The following is an 18,135-nucleotide window of genomic DNA, read 5'->3' as shown; positions in this document are numbered from 1 at the left end:
ACCAAAAAGGAAGATGTGTAATTGCCCTTTTCCTGTTTTTATGCCAACTAAGCATCAAAAAGTGGGAGTTACTCAGGATCATCTTCAAAAAAAACAAAGCACTGCCCTGTTTTAAACAGTGCAGCACACAACTAAGACAGCAACAGCACCATGCACTGCTTACTGGGCTCCATTGGTAAGTGACTACAAACAGAGCCACACATATAAAACATATATCTCCATATTTTTATATTATTTGAGACTTAACGCTGTAATTTACACTGTGTCTAAAGTTCGTAATGAATAGACCGATGGAAAGGGTCGAAATGAGTTGTGAAACATATGAAAGGCTTTTCCTTTTCCTGTAAAGTGACAAATTTGGGGATTTTGTCGCTTTCGTTTCCAACCGATGTTTGATGATTTGTTTGAAAACTAATACTTTTTTCCTTTTTATTGCTTTTTTATAGCCATTTTATCCCTGTTTTCATATGTGAAGTCCCAAGGTATGTAATAAATATTATTACTATTAATATTTTTTAATATTACTATTTGTTTAATTTTTATTATTTAAGATGGTGCTAATTATCTGCTACATCTTTCTACTAACGTCTCAAAATATAACACTAAAGCTACCTCATTATTTCTACACTCCCTGTCCACACGAGCGCTGTGTAGTTATACGATTAAAGACTATAATCCAGCTTTGTTAGCCCCTATTCAGCCAGTTCTTAGTGCGTGTTGATCTGGTAAAAGTGGATCAGACACAGCAGTAGCTGCTGGAGGTTTTAAACTCCTCAGTGTCACTGAGAATAGTCCACTAACAAAAACATCCAGACAAAGCTAGCCTTTTTCTAACCGTGCACTCCACCTTGACTGATTACACCCCCCCCCTCTCTTCCCTGCAGACCCCACTCCTCTCCCAGTGAGGGCTAGAGCAGACGTGACCTCTGGGGAAGCTCGTCTGTTCTCTGGGGAAGATGTGACACTCGGCTGCAGTGTTCCTGATCATCCCGAAACAGAATGGAAGTTCCTCTGGTTCAGGAACGGTGTTCCTTTGTCTGTTCAAACACAGAACCTGAGCCTGAAAAATATTCCTGTCCAAAAAGGAGGGAACTACAGCTGTCGTGGCGAGAAGGACATAGACATCTGGCCGTATTCCTTAATGACAATGACCAGTGAGCCACTCGCTGTACATGTGGATGGTAGGTGGTCCCCTTTCCTTTAATTCCAGCCTCATATAAGGGACCGTGAGCTCTATTAGTTTACAAAGGAATGGGGGGAGGGGTGTCAATCATAGACTACAAAGCTATTTTATCATTTTCATCTGGTGATGTAAAAAATTACATTCACAGATTTACTGTCCTAGAACTGAAACTGTATCAAATGTGGCCTTGAAGTAGATTGCATTAAAAGAAGCCAACACAAGGGGGCACAACACTCACTTCTTTTCTCACCCTTAGGTGGTTGGACACTTCTGCAAATCCCAACCGAGCCTTTACTCATTGAAGAGAAGATGACCCTGACCTGCCGTATCCGAGGCGACCCGCTGCTGGTGGAGGTGATCTTCTATAAGGACAGTGTTGAGGTCCAGAAACGGAAGGACAAGGACTTGGTCATTCCTCGCCTTGTGCTGAAAGACGAGGGCCTTTACAGGTGCAGGGCCACGTGGGTCCAGTCCACTGAGCACCACTCTGCTCAGTCCCTCTCTGCTTATTTGCCTGTGTTAGGTAAGACATGTTAGGTGTTTATAATTCTATGTATTATGTCATCAATTTCAGGGGTCCCTAGTGGACGCTCTGGTTTAAGCATGGACTCTATCATCCTGAGATCAGAAGGTGGATCTCTGGTGATACCTGAAGCATCCGAGGCTCATTAAACCAGACCTCATTAAAGTTATTGCATCTGAATACTGTCAAATCCTCACAGAAATGTTCCAGTATGTAGTCAAAAGCCATTCTAAAATGGTGGACGAACTCCTTGTTGTTAATACATATTTGTATGTGTTGATGCATTCTTTAAAACTGGGTAGTGTTTAAACTGTTGTTTCCTTCTGTTGTTCGCAGATAAACTCAATACTCCCGTGCTGGAATTAGATTTCGATTATTGCTCTCTGAAAGGGGATAAGGTGGTCCTGAGTTGTAAGACCCAGTTAAATGTTAGAGAAGAAGGTCTGAGCATAGAATACTTCTTTCTGAAAAATGGAAAGCGGCAGGGGCCTGGCTCGTCAAGTGCAACATTCACCATCTTCAACGTGGAGGACGACGACGGAGGGGAGTACACCTGTAAAGCACGTGTTAGAGCCCTGAACCTGGAGAGACATAGTGAATCAGTGAAGCTTGAAGTCTGTAACTTTCCTGAAGATTAAAATGATCAGGACTAGTCCAAAATCACACCAAAAAAAAGGTATGAGTCAAAACGTTTCTGTGTTAAAACCCATCACAGATACATCACAATTTCTGAACCACATTATATTATGTAATGGCTTACATTTTGCTTCAGTCCTTAGATACACTATGTAGCCAAAAGTCATCCAATTTTTCACCTCAGATTCAGGCCGTTATTTGGCAATTTGTAAAGCTATTGCAACATTTCCGTGAGGATTTGGCGGTATTCAGCTGCAAGAGTCAGTGAGGTCAGGTTTCTGGAACACAAACAACACTCCGACTTCAGAGAACAGCTCCAAAGCCCAAAGAGCATACTCTTGTGTTTCATGCTTTTCTACAGGGTGAGTCAAATGTCACAAGACACCCTTTTATTTCTTTGATATGCTACATGACCACCTTCCCATTGGAGAAAACCCTTGATCCAAGATGGCGGCCATGTTCCGAACATCCCCCCTCATTTATTATAAAAGGGTGTCCCGTGAATTTTGACTCACCCTTTACATATAATATTCAAGCTATACACTCATTTTTGAAGTTGTTCACCATTAAAAGAAGCTGAACTAGCTAAGACAGGTGTTACCATCTTTATATGAACATATAGTGGCGAATATAATAATTATCCTAGGCTAAAAGGTGATTCCACAGTTTTACATACATAAGTTCATGGTGGTTTAATGTGGAATGCGGTGTTCTAGACTTGTCATAAGACTTGGTAAGTTTCTGGTACATTGAATAATTACACATCAAACCTCCAGAGAATTTAATAACCATGTAACGACAGTGTCTTTTTTTCCTAGAGCCAAGTTCCAGACCTAAAATCCTACAAGAACTACAAGATCAAGTATGTCCACTTGGGTTGAGTTTCCACAACTACTACCCCCTTTACTTTCATGACATTTGGAAAGGACTGTTCAAAGGGACTTGCAGTTGAATCATATTGGATATTTAACAATATAGAGGGGTAGGTTGCCTGATTGGGGAATCAACAGTGTACACTTTAGCCACACAGCTTGTTTCCAATTCTCTAGATGATGGATTATGCCCAAATATTCATCATCTACTATTTGGCCAGGACGGATGTGGAAACTTACCAGAGGTCATATATCATGACTGATTTTTAATACATATGCAAAATTGCCTGATTTCATATATAAAACAAAATTACTCACACAGCAACACTGTTTTCTTTATGTCATATGGATAAACGTTACGGACCATCTATAATAAACACACTGTTTCTACATTGTACAGTGCACATTAGCAAAGAGAATCCTTTCTTCGTAACAAGCCATAAAGCAATACTCATCTTAAACATCGAGCTATGTCTTAAGCTTCTAGTGATAGCTGATTACATATTTATATCAGACAGATATAAGGTTGATATTAGCTCTCTCATATAATGAATGACATTACTCAACATTCGAACATCACAAGCATCTGTAAGGTTCTTAGGCTCGGTTGCATAACACCCCTAGAGCCATTTGTATTAGACAGAGCTCTATTTTAGAGATATAATATATGCAGTAATATTCAGAGTCAGAGATTGTTTATTTATCAAAATGTCAAAGGAAAACTGAACGTTCCGAACACAGGATGAGGATAAGATATAGGGTACTCATAACCAGCCATGCAAGGCCTGTCATTGCACACTACTGCTCTGTTCTGTAGGTATGAGAGTGTAGTACTTTAATGCGTTAAAACTTGTATGAAGACATAATTCAGATTGAGAAAACAGCCAGTAATAGTTTTTTATGTAATAAAGGTGATGCATTCAGGAATTTTCTAATGAGACTCTGGAAATAAACAAATACTCTTTAATGTTTACAGTGTGTTGTGTTTTACTTCCATTGTTCTTCCAATATTCTGGTTTATTGGTTTAGTAACAGTGGAATTTTCTCTAGCAATCCCAGTCTGTTTGGAAAACAAGAATTAAAAAAAAAATGTAAATATGGATTTCCTACAAGCTTTTACACAATGCCTGCGAAAAGTATGTTTTACTATTAATTTACACCGATCAGACATTCATTCAAATTACATCCTTGTTTTTACGTTCATTGTCTATTGTCTCAGATTCACTGGCCGTACAGGTCACTTTGTAGTTCTGAAGTTACAGGCTGTTGTCCGTATATTGCTCTGCATACTTTTTGGCTCCCTTTTCCCCTGTTCTTCAATGGTCAGGACACTCGGAGCAGAGCTGAGCAGGTACACTGTCGGCGGGGGGGGGGGGGGGGGGGAGTACGATAGAGGTACATTACCATTAAATGGTCACTAAAGGTACAAACAGTGTAAATGCACCTTTTAAAAGTACAACAGTTTTAATGTCCATTTTTGTTCCCAGTTGCATTACATTCTCTTCTACAGAAGGAGAGGTGAATATATGTAACATTTCATTACAGAACTGTGTACATTTTTTAAAATATAATGAAGCTCCTGGAGATGAAATTGGGCGTATGCAAGCTACACAATTTTTATAGCTGCAATTATGATAGATTAAGGTACAGTTATGTTCCCAAACTGAAGGTACAGATGGTAGCACCACAGTGACACTTTCTCGAGCAGTGTATGATTTGGTTGGTGGATCGTACTCAACCCTGCAGTGACACTGATATGTTGGTGGTGTGTTAGTATGTGTTGCTCTGCTTCGAGTGGCTCGGACACAGCAGTGATCCACAATCCACACATGGATAAACTGCACCTTCAGGGTGAGTTAAGCTGATTTAATTGAAAATGGGTGTAGAAACCAGGAAGTAATTCTTATGTTCTGGAATTACTTTGGAATTCTAAAAGTGCTCTGAAATCATTTTGCTCTTCCTCCCGTGTTAGGACTGCTTCTGGACACCTGTGTGAAAAGATGTTAAATGTTCACAAAAAGTCAGGTTGAGTATTAAGGAGGGATCGTTATATATAAGCAAAAAAAAAAGGCAGATTCTGCTTAGAGACTGAAATTTCATCTTCAAACAGTGGCGAGGCGGATTGCAAGGAATGTTCTAGTTTTTTGTGATTCAGAGTGGATGTCAGTCAGGATAAAGCAAGAACCCAGAGAAGGTGCTGTCGTCCTCGCTGCTTGAGTAGGCGCCGTTCCAATCCCTAAGGGTCTCCACCCATACCTGATCTCCAGCAGTAAGCTTCAGGAGCACCAGGCTGGAGGCCTGATCTATGTCCTGACCATAAAGGGTGTCTCGAGAGCGCAGTTTGCGAACCCCGTTGACGACCAGTGCGGCACGCAAGGGCTTGTTTCTGACTGTCAACTGGTAGGAAAAGACATAAACCCCGGGGTGGGTGCAGTTGAACTTGCTAGTGGCAACATCGTAATGGTTTTCTCCATTGTAGAAGATCTTGTCGAAGCGGACTGGGAAGCCAGATGCTGGGAAAGACTTGCTGGGGTACAGGCCGACGCTGAATGCAGAGCGTAGCCGTCCTACAGTGTCGCCTGCTGTACCTTTCATCCCTCGAAGTCCACGATCCCCTCGTTTCCCTTGAGGACCTCTGTCACCTTTTATTCCTCTGAGACCTCTCAAACCTTTCATCCCTTGAGGGCCTCGAATTCCAGATTCCCCTTTGGCACCAGGGCTCCCAGGTTCTCCCCGTTCTCCAGGAATTCCAGGACTCCCATGCATTCCATGTTGTCCCGATGGTCCAGGATCTCCCCTCACTCCCTGTGGCCCTGGATCTCCTGGTTCTCCTTTCTGTCCCCTCTCTCCCAGCAGGCCACATTCTCCCCTCTCACCCTTCTCTCCTTTATCTCCAGTGGTACCTGGTGATCCTGGCGGTCCATCTTTGCCTGGCGCACCCTTGTCACCTTTAGTTGTGTTCTCACTGGGTTCTCCCTTTTCACCTTTGGCACCTTTGGGTCCTGGCACACCACTTGCCCCTTTCTCACCTTTGGTGCCAGCATCACCTGTTTAAACAGAAACAACCATTTCAATTTTTATCATTTGCTTCAAGTATCTGAAGTCATTGGGAGAAATCTGCAAATATACCTTTCATTCCAGCCTTCCCTGTGATGCCGGGAGAGCCTCCTGATCCAGTGCTTCCTTTCTCACCCTTTTCCCCTGGAGCATAGCATGCAAGGATTCATGTTATAAAGCAAATTATAATCTGATACATTAGTATTTTACCTGTGCTTCACAGTTCTCACCTTTGTCTCCCTTAAATCCTGGAGCTCCAACTGGACCGATAGATCCTGGGGGACCTTTGGCTCCTGGTTCCCCTTTTTGACCAGGAGGTCCTACAAAGCACCTCAAAAAGATTAGCAATTCTCTCTTTCAGATTTTTAGTAGATATTTAAGTAAGTCCACAAAATAAAGTAGCAAACAATATTTATGAGGTCAATGCTTAGACCTCTAAGAGATATGTTTAAAATCGGTTTAATTCAGAATCTCCAAACCATCCAGACCACCTGGTGACTCTATGGATTTTGGTCGAGTCTAAAGTTGCCCCGCTGTCCTATTCTACTTCACAATATGAACACACTCACTGTTTAAAAGCAGATAGCAGCTGTTTCTGAGAGCTCCACTCACCTTGGGGGCCTATGTCCCCTTTTAAGCCTTGAGGGCCTCGTTCTGGGGGGCAGCACTCGCAGAAGTTGAAGTAGCATTCGTTATAGTCCAGAGTGTAATTGTCCTGCACGGCATTAGGGGACACTGTGGTGTCCGAGTGGTAATCGACGTAGGCGGGAACTGTGGTGCTTTGCGTGAAAACAGGAATGCGTTCCTTTGGCTTGGTGTAGTCCACAATCCTGGCTGTGACTGTGACTTTGCCTGCAGTCGTCTGGACCAGCTCTCGAGGAGGCTTCTTGGTGTACTGATATTTTGGCCGTTGAGTCATCTTGATTGCACTGTAGGTTGCTGATAAGAGCAGCAAAACTACAGCTGCATGGATTGTCCGAATGTATAGCAAAGTCATATTTTATCTGTGGGAAAAATTAGGTTTAGTATGGCATGAAAATATTGATTATTTTACATATTGTTAAATTATAGTTAATAAAGGAATCAAAACGTTCTCAGAGATCCTGCTGCTCCTATTGGAGTTTTATCAACCTTAACAGTGACCCAAACTTAAGATGCTCTATATGTCCAAAGCTTTGTTGACATCCCTCACATTCTGAATTCAGGCATGTTGAAATGCATCCATTATAGACACAGTCAGTGAACATGCTCTACAGCAACCACACGAGCTTAAGGGCACCATTCCCAATGCCAAGCATTTGTTGTGTCATAAACCTCCCCCAGCATTGGACCAAAGACTACTAGAGCTGCTTTCTCTGGAGTGATAGAGGAAAATTTGATCCTTCTGGGATGAGTTGGAGTGGCGTTTGTGATCCAGAACTAATCATCCAACATCAGTGCATGACTTAACTAGTGTTCTTATGGCAGCATGCCATTAAACCACATGGAAACGTTCCAAAATCAGATATAAACTGTTTGCAGAAGAATAGAAGCTGTTAGTGCAGGAAAGGGAGACATGCTATTTATTGAAACAACTGATTTCAAAAGAACTATTTAATGTACAGGTGTCCACACCTTAGGTATTCAAAGAAGTGCAAGTAAGGTTAATAAAAGTGGGCCAAGCATGGAGCCTTGCGGTACTTTTAAGTTGTGAAACTAAGTGCACAGACGCGAGGCATTTCTCAGGGTTACACAAGCGGCCCAGTCACATTTACCTTGAGATGAAAGCTTTGAATAATGACAGCCCTGCAAATAGGGGGCAAAAGGGGTCTGAAAAAGACGAAGCAAAGGGGGTCTGAAACTTGAGGACACACTAATCTTCTAATGCCCCAAGACTGGGCCATGCGGAACCCTGCCACTGTGGCCAAGTTTCTTTACCTCTCTTGTGTATGGCGCTTTTGTGACATGGGATACAGCACCCTCATGAATCACCCCATCCAGCAGACAGCAAAAAAAAAAGGCACGACAAAAAAAAAAAAAGAACTAGGCTGGCAGCTGGACCGGGGGCAATGGGACTGGTCATCTGATATGGGAAGAATTCCATCAGCACCTACCCAACCCCAGTGAGTGGATGAGTGCCAAACCTGGAGGTTTGAGGGTTAGAGCAATGCATCAGGAGTCTGGGCACTCAACAGAAACTTTCAAAAAAAATCAGTGAGTGAATGATTTCTTCAGATTCAGTATGAAATGATGTGGACATTTGTCTGTACAGTTTTTTAAAGGTTCATTTATTCATGTTGTATGCAAAAGTGTGGGAGGCCTGGTTAAGGGACATGTTTTGGACTTAATTTGCTTAATTATCATGTTTAGCTTTTCTAGATGAAAATAAATAATTCATCCTCTGCATTTTGCTGACGTTTAAAAGTGGCCCGTGCAAAATGTATGGACCTTTTGTTTCATGTTTCATATTTAATTTTTTAAAAATGTGTTGAATTTAGCAAATTAATAAAAATCTGGCAGAAAAAGCTATGTTCCCCGTAGAGGGTGTGTTGACTCCACATTTCGAAAATACAACAAAATCTTAAGACCAGGGATGCCAAACAGTTTGCACCCCATTCCGTAGACTGGTTTTAAAGTTGCTGTTGCCCCATCCTTTAAACTTTAAAATAACTTCTCAGACGAGGAATCAGTATCATTCCAATCTATTTGGTGTCACTCCAAGAAAGCTTTTGCCCAAAAGAGCACCGATAATCTCAATCACTCGGCACGGCCTAAACCCGAGCTGGTTTTAGAGGAAAGAGCTTATCTCCCAAAGCATTGGTTCAGGTTAAAAATAAAGGTTACTAATAGCAGTCATTTAAAAAGGGATAAAAAGTCCAGCCAGATGTCAGCGACCACACTCTCGGCTGTTCCTCGAGTCGCTGAAAGCTACATCTCTCAGACAGGAGAGTGTCTGATGCTCTAAACACAATCATATGTGGAAAGGGTCATCTTGATTTTGTGCTTTTGATGATTATGATTGATTTTGTAAGTGAATAAAGTTAGCGTATCTTCTACAGACAACAAATTTAAATATGTATATGACAAGTCTGTAATGTAATCAACTGCATGAATAGTGTTTGCATAGGTCTCAGTTTATGCTTTTATAATTTATTCTGCAAATAAACAGCGATCAGGCTTTATAAATGATTAAAAACCAGCCTTCTGACTGGCCTGGGTGATGCTTATTGTGTAAACACCCAAATGTTGGTCGACAGCCCTAATTAAATAATTAATAATTATTTTGAGATGGACATATATTGGATGCATAATAGTGCACAGTTTTATAATGACCACAGAGGAATGAACATGAGCAGCTACAAATGAGCTTTATCTCTGGAGTCATGGAGCACCAGAATCAAAGCACTCACAGTTTCTCACATACTCACTCACATTTAGGATCTGTCCCACAAGGGGGTGCTAGAATGCTTTACATCTATGACATGTATCCTTGTTACTCTTTGTGTTGGTAGTTAATGTCTTGGTGCACAGCAGACCAAGAACTACATAAAACAAGGACACATCTGTTTCATTCAGTTATATTCGGACTGAGCTGCAATGACACTCAAATGTTTGAACATTAAAAATGACACCAAATCTGCCTTCATGTTTGCTACTTTTAATAATTTAATTATTAATGCAAAGCCAAGTTAATGAGATACACTTTACAACGGCAACTTTCACAAGCAGATCTCAATAATGGCAAATGACAAGATAGAGGTAAAATGTAAATCTGCAAATGTAAATAAAACTTCATTTACTAAGACCCAATAATTACTCACATATCTCACAAGAAGTTGTGGCTTTAAATCTAACTCTGTATTAATGCTATCACCTTGACCTGCTAGTGTCAGCCCACGATTCAGTGGCTATAACCTCAGTGCTCACTTTACCTCTCTCCGTGCACAGTTGCGGTGCCTCCACTTAGCCTCCTGCCCCCCCCCCCCCCCCCCCCCCCGGATACCCCTCTACCCTCAGCCTCTTCCCCCACACCCAAAAAACCTGGGATAGACTCAGGGTCCATTATAGGAAAAAGAGACTGTGTTACAATCGCCACAGCCCCCAGTCAGACACAGCCCAGTACACAGGCTTCCGGTTATGAGGATCCTTTGATGGCGAGGTTTAAAGTTGCACCTAAAAAGCGGAAGCTAGGTACGAGTGCACTCATTCTGCACGACCGATCTGAGGTGTCATTGGAATTCCATTTTCCATACATTTTCCGATGTTTGACATCTCCAGGACTTTAATGGGAAACGAAACATACCACAACAGTAAACATGTTTCTTGTCAAAATTGTGTATAACAATTTAATTTGGTCATAACGGACTAGGCCTGTAATGGGTGCTGCCCAGGCTTCTTGATTTCATCTGTGTAGGGTCATTGAAGCTGTTACAAGCATCAGTCTCAGAATGGCAGTGTAAGTTTGCTCTTAAAGAAACACTAGGTAGTATTTTACGTAAAACATTGTAATGCTCCACTGAGCTGTTAAAGCGAGAACAGAGAGTGTCATTGGCTCAGCACTGCAGAAACTGCGCTATGTAACTTTGGGTGGAGGGTAGGAAACCATCCCTTTCACTTTAATTGTACTGCTCTGCTCTATAAAACAGTGGTACTTTTTCGGTTTGCTTTTGTACTGATTTAGTTTAAAAACAAAATAGATTTACAAATCCATATTTAATTTTTATCTAAATGAAGGTCCCAGGTTTTCAGACTGTGTTTGTAGTAGCAGGGTGGAGGGTTATATGCGGGTATATATTGGCAGGTAGTAGGGTTTGTGAGCTACCTGAGCCTGAGGTGTGTTTAGTGTCTGGTAGAGTAACAGCTCAGGCTGTGCTCCAGTGGTAAGCTCTTAATGGAGCTCACTGTGACCCCGTAAAGAAAGGAGTGGCTGTTGCAGCACTTGTGCAAAAAGCCTCTTTCTCCTATTTTCAACCTTTATTCTTTTCCTCTGCTTCCCTGCGTCTGCCGGGAAACTGTCAATACACGATTAACCCCTTTTACTGCAGGAATGTCAATAGAATTGTTAGGAAAAGTAACAAAAAAGGTCAATAAATACGTCTTATTTAAACATTGTTTTATAGTTTGTAACAATAACCAAGCTCTGCAATGTCGCTGTTCTCTTTCTTCTGCGTCTAACCTCTTTGTTTGTGCTCTCACTTATAACACATGTCCCGCTCTGAGATTGGACAGATTCAGACGAGGGGGCGGGGCAATTCTAAAGTCTCCGCACTTGACATCAGAAGTGGAGCATAATCGTAATGGCTCAATTATCCCATGTTTTCTGACTTACGCAGTGTGCGGGTTGGTGGGCTCCAAATTATTGTTTTAAATTTTACTGAATAGCTTTTAATCATTTTTTTAATATTTAATATTCTACTTTATAATTTCTAATTGTTTTTATTTTATTTTACTTTTTAAATTCTATTGTAATCTTATTTTTATTTTCCAAGGTCAAGTCTGACCTGGGGCGGCACGGTGGCGCAGCAGGTAGGTGTCGTAGTCACACCGCTCCAGGGACCTGGAGGTTGTGGGTTCGATTCCCGCTCCGGATGACTGTCTGTGAGGAGTGTGGTGTGTTCTCTCTGTGTCTGCATGGGTTTCCTCCGGGTGACTGTCTGTGAGGAGTGTGGTGTGTTCTCCCTGTGTCTGCGTGGGTTTCCTCCGGGTGACTGTCTGTGAGGAGTGTGGTGTGTTCTCCCTGTGTCTGTGTGGGTTTCCTCTGGGTGACTGTCTGTGAGGAGTGTGGTGTGTTCTCCCTGTGTCTGCGTGGGTTTCCTCCAGGTGACTGTCTGTGAGGAGTGTGGTGTGTTCTCCCTGTGTCTGCGTGGGTTTCCTCCAGGTGACTGTCTGTGAGGAGTGTGGTGTGTTCTCCCTGTGTCTGCGTGGGTTTCCTCCGGGTGACTGTCAGTGAGGAGTGTGGTGTGTTTTCTGTGTCTGCGTGGGTTTCCTCCGGGTGCTCCGGTTTCCTCAGTCCAAAAAAAAAAAAAAAACACACATTGGTAGGTGGATTGGCGACTCAAAAGTGTCCATAGGTGTGAGTGTGCGTTGCCCTGTGAAGGACTAACGCCCCCTCCAGGGTGTGTTCCTGCCTTGTGCCCAATGATTCGAGGTAGGCTCTGGACCCACTGCGACCCTGAACTGGATAAGCGGTTATAGATAATGAATGAATGAATGAAGTCTGACCTTCTAAGTCTGATCTTGGAGGTGTGAGATAACATCACTGCAGATTTCTTTAAACACTGTAAGCACATCTTTTACACAGAGCTTTTATTATGAAATGAAAGCCCTGAACTTTTTATACCACCTTAAAGGAACACTAGGTAAGTATACTACACCCTTCAAACGTTACATAGAGCAGTTTCTGCACTGCTGAGTAGCAATGACTTAGGCTCTATTGTCCCTATTGTCTTATTACATGTCAGTGGAGCATCACCATGATTTTGATGATGTAATTTTAAGGTAAATAAATACTACCTAGAGGTGTTTTAAGAAGAGTTACATTTCATAGCCAAATGTATTTGGACAGCTCATTTATTCAACAGCCATGAGAGCATTAGTGAGTTGAGGTCCTGATGTTGAGCGATTAGTTGTGGATCACAAACACCACTCACTCTCTCTCCAAAAGGGTCTGAATGGTGCTCCACATCAATGCTTTGGAGGATTTATACTCCTCTGGCTGAGACCTGACATTGGTCATAGTGCCCTGTGCTCATATGCAGCTGCTCTAGAGTGTCCTGTTTCGCCCCATGCTTTTCTATGTAGATTATACAACCTGTGCATGTACTGTTCCACTTTTGTACACTTCAAACAGCAGCAATTTCAAAAAACATACTAGTTTGAAAAGCATCTCCATGCAAGGATTACCATATAATCACATAATCTGGTCTAAATCAGTAGATTAGGGAAGATATAAGGCATCTCCAGATGTTATTAACTGTTAAGAAATAGAAAACAACACTTTACCAGATGTTGTTGTATTGTGTCCCTTCCACCTGACAGCGAGCAGATCTGGGCGACGGAGCCGGGAGGTTCCTATCAGGCTGGAGGTATTTAAAGTCATGTTTATATGGGGGGGGAGTGTCTCCCCCCATCCCCTTTTGTCTGAGGAGGGGGGACTACATTGGTTCTGGCCCATCGCTCCACAGTCCCTCACACTGAACCTGAACAAAGTGCTGAGCACCACTGTTACTGCGTGACCCAGAAACCTGACCCTAGCCGCTGCACCTCATTCACCTGTTTGTCCTCTGTCATGACCAAAGGATCCCTGTCACTTCAGTCATGACTACTCAGAGGTTTCTAGTGCCAATTGCTAATTTAAAAATCAAGACTTTTCACACTCTCTCTCTCTCTCCCTCTCTCTCTCTCTCTCTCACACACACACAGACAAACACACAGAGTTAATATTAGCTTTTACAGTGTGATATTTACCAAAATTCTGCTTCGATGAGCTTCTACAGCATCACAGATAAAGCCTTCTCAAGCCTCAAAGACCACACAGAACCAGCTTCACAGTTTCATTGTGATCAATTACAGTATTTTGCAATAAACACCATAGTAATTTGAAGTGGAGCTGTAGGATTTTTGCACATTATCAATTTAGCATTAGACTTACATGCTTTTCTCACATGAATATGTTCCTTATTTCTGTACATGAAGTAATTTAGCCATTTAAACTGATGTCATGAAACACAAACCGATCGAATGGGACCTTCTCTCCACAGAAACAGAAACAGAAACTTGCATGACTGAGCCCTTTGTGAGGTGTGTGCAGGCTGCATGTGCTGCTGGTCCACACTAGTTCAGTTCAAGGTCACACAGGTACCAAGAAAGAAAGAGAGAGAATATCTTCTATTAAATGTGACATAGACTTTTAGAAATGTTGTTTCAACAGTGTTTTGGGGGCTTACAAATGTGACAGGATAACAGACAAATCCTTCTTGGAATTATCAACAGTTTCTTTTAACAATCTCTCTCTCTCTCTCTCTCTCTCTCTCTTTCTCTCTCTCTCTCTCTCTCTCTCAAGCAGCACAGCAACAACAACAACCACAAACCACACTTTTCTGTAAGTGGAAAATACAGCTCTCTGCCATCCACAGTGACCTTGTAACAACAGCCTGTGCCACGAGGGGGTGCTGTTTGTTTTTTATTTTTATTTATTTTTTCAAACCGAGGTCTCTTCAAGCTGCAGCAAGTATAACATACTACCAAGGGCTTACATTTGCTCTTGACATTGGTGGGGACCTATGGACACACACACACACACACACACACACACCCATGCCTGTGTTCTTTTTTTTTTTTTTTTCCTTTTTTTTTATTTATAGTTGTTTTTTGTAGTTTTTTCTTTGCCCCGAGATTAAATGATAAAAGACTTTTATTCTACGTGCTGAATTATATAATGTTAAATTAATGTTAAACTAATGACTGACAAAGAAGTCGGCAGTTTGTTGTTCAGTTCATTTCCAAACCGTGTTATTCATAGCCACAGACGATTGTAGCCTGCTGGAATCATTGGGCGCAAGGCGAGAATACACCCTGGAGGGGGCGCCAGTCCTTCACAGGGCAACACACACACACACACATTCACTCACACCTACGGACACTTTTGAGTCGCCAATCCACCTACCAACGTGTGTTTTTGGACTGTGGAGGAAACCGGAGCACCCGGAGGAAAGCCTAGCATTGACATTAATGTTTTTATGATGGATTCATTTCATTAGCGAACTTCACTTTAAGTGACTTACACATTTCTTTGAAAAATAGCTCCTTATGTCAACAGTCTTTTTTACTGCCATCCTCACTAGCTTATGACACCCATGTGTCACCCACGATGCACCTGAGTCTTGCATATGACTGGAAAGTTTTCCTTCAAGGTTTAGCTGCTAACAACCAAACGTAGCTACAGAGTCTCACGTGACAGCAGGGAAAGGCGTAGACATGTATGTTAGGGGGGTTAGGACTTCATTAGAGAATGTGATTTAACTCTTTTGGCACCTTTAGGTTAATGAGATGTTGACAGATCAGAGTTTTTTATTATTAATAATCGCTGAATATTGGTGGGGACACGCCACCTCCGTCCAATGCTAATTCTACACACTTGCATTCTATTATTTATTAAAATGCAAACAGCTCCCGATGTTGGGTGCTACACAGTTCCAAAGATCTGATCCATGTTCTGTTTATTGTGTTAGCATTCTTTTATTTGATTAACCCTGTGTAGTTTACTGTTGTGTTGTTAAACACCTAGGAATGTCATCACTGGGTAGGCCTTGCTTTATTTCATATTGAAACACCATTCAGTATGTGTCTCATAAGAAGTAGTATGACCAGTTCGTAATAAAGCACTTGTGTTTAAATTGCCTTTGTGTGCTCTCTGAGCTTTAATTGTCATGCTCTTATTCTGATAACAAAGGAATGCCTGAGTGAACAAGATAAAGCAAATATTATTGAAGGAGAGACAATTACAACTGCCCCTTTAATCATCCATCACCATGAACACCTGCAACAACAGCTTGGGGTGAGTACATTCCACCAGTGCAGGAGTCACTGATTTAGGCCCAGAATCCCCATTTAGGGTATTCACTAACTATAAGAATTGTCTGGATAATTTCATGCAGTTTACCAAGGGATGCATGATGTTAATCCATCCATCCATTGTCTGTAACCGCTTATCCAATTGAGGGTCACGGTGGGTCCAGAGCCTACCTGGAATCATTGGGTGCAAGGCGGGAATACACCCTGGAGGGGGTGCCAGTCCTTCACAGGGCAACACAGGGCAACACACACTCACATTCACTCACACACTCTGACACTTTTGAGTCGCCGATCCACCTACCAACGTGTGTTTTTGTGGGAGGAAACCGGAGCACCTGGAGAAACCCCACACAGACACAGAGAGAACACACCACACTCCTCACAGACAGTCACCCGGAGAAAACCCACACAGACACAGGGAGAACACACCACACTCCTCACAGACAGTCACCCGGAGAAAACCCACACAGACACAGAGAGAGAACACCACACTCCTCACAGACAGTCACCCGGAGGAAACCCACGCAGACACAGAGAGAACACACTACACTCCTCACAGACAGTCACCCGGAGCGGGAATCGAACCCACAACTTCCAGGTCCCTGGAGCTGTGTGACTGCAACGCTACCTGCTGCTCCACCGTGCCGCCCTAATGTACCTACAAATTGTATAAATTTCACATCCATAAAACAACACAAAAAACAATGTAAAACAATATTAACATAGACAGACAGTGCTAGTGTAGGCAAATCTAGTACAATAATAATAAAAAGAATAAGCAGCTGGGATGTAGGTGATGGCTTATCAGAAGCACAAGCCAGCACACCCATTGCAGGTTCAGAATAATTATTCCTCAGGTCAGTTTGCTCACCTGCACAAAGCCCTGGTCACGCCCTACTGCCTTTACACACATGGATAACTTACCTGACAATAAGCGGCTATCACAGACCAATACAAATCCTTCACTCACAAAGACTGATCTCTCAAAAATGAGCTTTGATTTAACTTTTGTTTCTGATAAATACTTCTCTTATCAACAGATTGCTTTGAGCATATCAAGCCAGACTTCTAATTAAAATTCATCTCAGTGTCTCATTAAAGAAACACAGGACTAAGAATGATATCTGTAAATGAATCACTGTTTTCAGTTTGAGTGTGGGGTGTAAGTGTGTGTGTCGCCCTGTGAAGGACTGGCGCCCCCTCCAGGTTGTGTTCCCACCTTCCGCCCAGTGATTCCAGGTAGGCTCCAGACCCACCGCGACCCTGAACTGGATAAGTGCTTACAGATAAATCAGTTGTTTCTTACAACCATCAACAACCTTCTTACCGCTCTCAGCTGGAAATGTGGACCACTCTTCTTTTACAAACTGCTCCAGGTCTGTCATACTTAAAGGTTGCCTTCTCCCAACAGCAATTTTGAGATCTCTCCACAGGTGTTCAATGGGATTTAGATCCCGGCTCATCGCTGGCCACTTCAGAACTCTCCAGTGCTCTCCATCCATTGCTGGGTGCTTTCTGAAGTATGTTTGGGGTCATTGTCCTGCTGGGAGACCCATGACCTAGGACGCAAACCCAGCTTTTTGACACTGGGCCCTACACTGTGACCCAAAATCCTTTGGTAATCTTCAGATTTCATGACGCCTTGCACACAGTGAAGACACCCAGTGCCAGAGGAAGCAAAACAACCCCAAAACAGCTTTGAACCTCCACCATATTTGACTGGTAGGTACTGTGCTCTTTTCTTTGTAGGCCTCATTCCGTTTCCGGTAAACAGTAGAATGATGTGCTTTAACAAAAAGGTCTCATCTGTCTATATTGATTTACTCGTGTGCATTTTAGCAAACTGCAGTGTAGCTTTTTTATGTCTGTGTCAGCAGTGGAATCTTCCTTGGTGTCCTGCCATAGCGTTTCGTTTCATTTAAATATCGAAGCATAGTTCGAGCAAATGATGCACCCTGAGCCTGCAAGACAGAATTTTTTTGGAACTTGATTGGGGCTGTTTATCCCCCATCTGGATTATTCTGTGTGGCAACCTTTCATCAATTTTTCAGCGTCCGCGACCAGAGAGATTAGCTATAGTGCCATGGGTTGTAAACGTCTTGATTATGTTGCGCATCGTGGACAAATGAACATCTAGATCTCTGGAGATGGACTTGTAACCTTGAGATTGTTGATATTTTTCCACAGTTTTGGTTCTTAGAAGTCCTTAGACAGTCCTTCATGATTCGCGTGGCACACGCAATGCGAGTATTACATCAACTCCCCTCCGTTGTATCTGGTTTCAGGTGTGATTTATATATTGCCCACTCCTG

At 42.4% G+C, this 18,135-nt stretch overlaps 2 protein-coding genes across 2 annotated transcripts; one reads left to right on the top strand and one right to left on the bottom strand.

The window, feature by feature from the left end:
- The first annotated feature begins 108 nt into the window (after positions 1–108).
- Positions 109–4,155, top strand: LOC136679467 (high affinity immunoglobulin gamma Fc receptor I-like). The gene is made up of 6 exons (XM_066657995.1): positions 109–175; positions 447–482; positions 885–1,181; positions 1,440–1,706; positions 2,043–2,382; positions 3,161–4,155. Exons 1-5 carry the CDS (start codon positions 151–153, stop codon positions 2,342–2,344), a joined length of 927 nt encoding a protein of 308 aa, XP_066514092.1. The 5' UTR covers positions 109–150; the 3' UTR covers positions 2,345–2,382; positions 3,161–4,155.
- Positions 4,156–5,377: 1,222 nt separating this feature from the next.
- On the bottom strand, positions 5,378–7,268 carry LOC136679745 (inner ear-specific collagen-like). The gene is made up of 4 exons (XM_066658412.1): positions 6,884–7,268; positions 6,502–6,591; positions 6,344–6,415; positions 5,378–6,261 (listed from the first exon to the last, which is right to left on the bottom strand). The coding sequence occupies exons 1-4, from the start codon at positions 7,266–7,268 to the stop codon at positions 5,378–5,380; spliced, it is 1,431 nt and encodes a 476-aa protein (XP_066514509.1).
- Between the last annotated feature and the right edge of the window lie 10,867 nt (positions 7,269–18,135).

This window comes from Hoplias malabaricus, chromosome Y (genome assembly GCF_029633855.1).
Source record: "Hoplias malabaricus isolate fHopMal1 chromosome Y, fHopMal1.hap1, whole genome shotgun sequence".
NCBI classification, from domain to species: Eukaryota; Metazoa; Chordata; class Actinopteri; order Characiformes; family Erythrinidae; genus Hoplias; species Hoplias malabaricus.
Note: the sequence above shows the minus strand (reverse complement) of the source record. Positions and strands in the feature narration are given on the sequence as shown.

What these genes read in the sequence shown, in the direction of transcription:
- LOC136679467 (XM_066657995.1), top strand. Translation starts at nt 151, where the DNA reads ATGCACTGCTTACTGGGCTCCATTG. An exon ending in CTGCTTACTGGGCTCCATTG is followed by an intron (nt 176 to 446) that starts GTAAGTGACTAC and finishes GCTTTTTTATAG; the next exon opens with CCATTTTATCCCTGTTTTCA. An exon ending in TGCTTATTTGCCTGTGTTAG is followed by an intron (nt 1,707 to 2,042) that starts GTAAGACATGTT and finishes TGTTGTTCGCAG; the next exon opens with ATAAACTCAATACTCCCGTG.
- LOC136679745 (XM_066658412.1), bottom strand. Translation starts at nt 7,268, where the DNA reads ATGACTTTGCTATACATTCGGACAATCCATGCAGCTGTAGTTTTGCTG. An exon ending in AGGATTTAAGGGAGACAAAG is followed by an intron (nt 6,416 to 6,501) that starts GTGAGAACTGTG and finishes GCTATGCTCCAG; the next exon opens with GGGAAAAGGGTGAGAAAGGA. An exon ending in AGGGAAGGCTGGAATGAAAG is followed by an intron (nt 6,262 to 6,343) that starts GTATATTTGCAG and finishes CTGTTTAAACAG; the next exon opens with GTGATGCTGGCACCAAAGGT.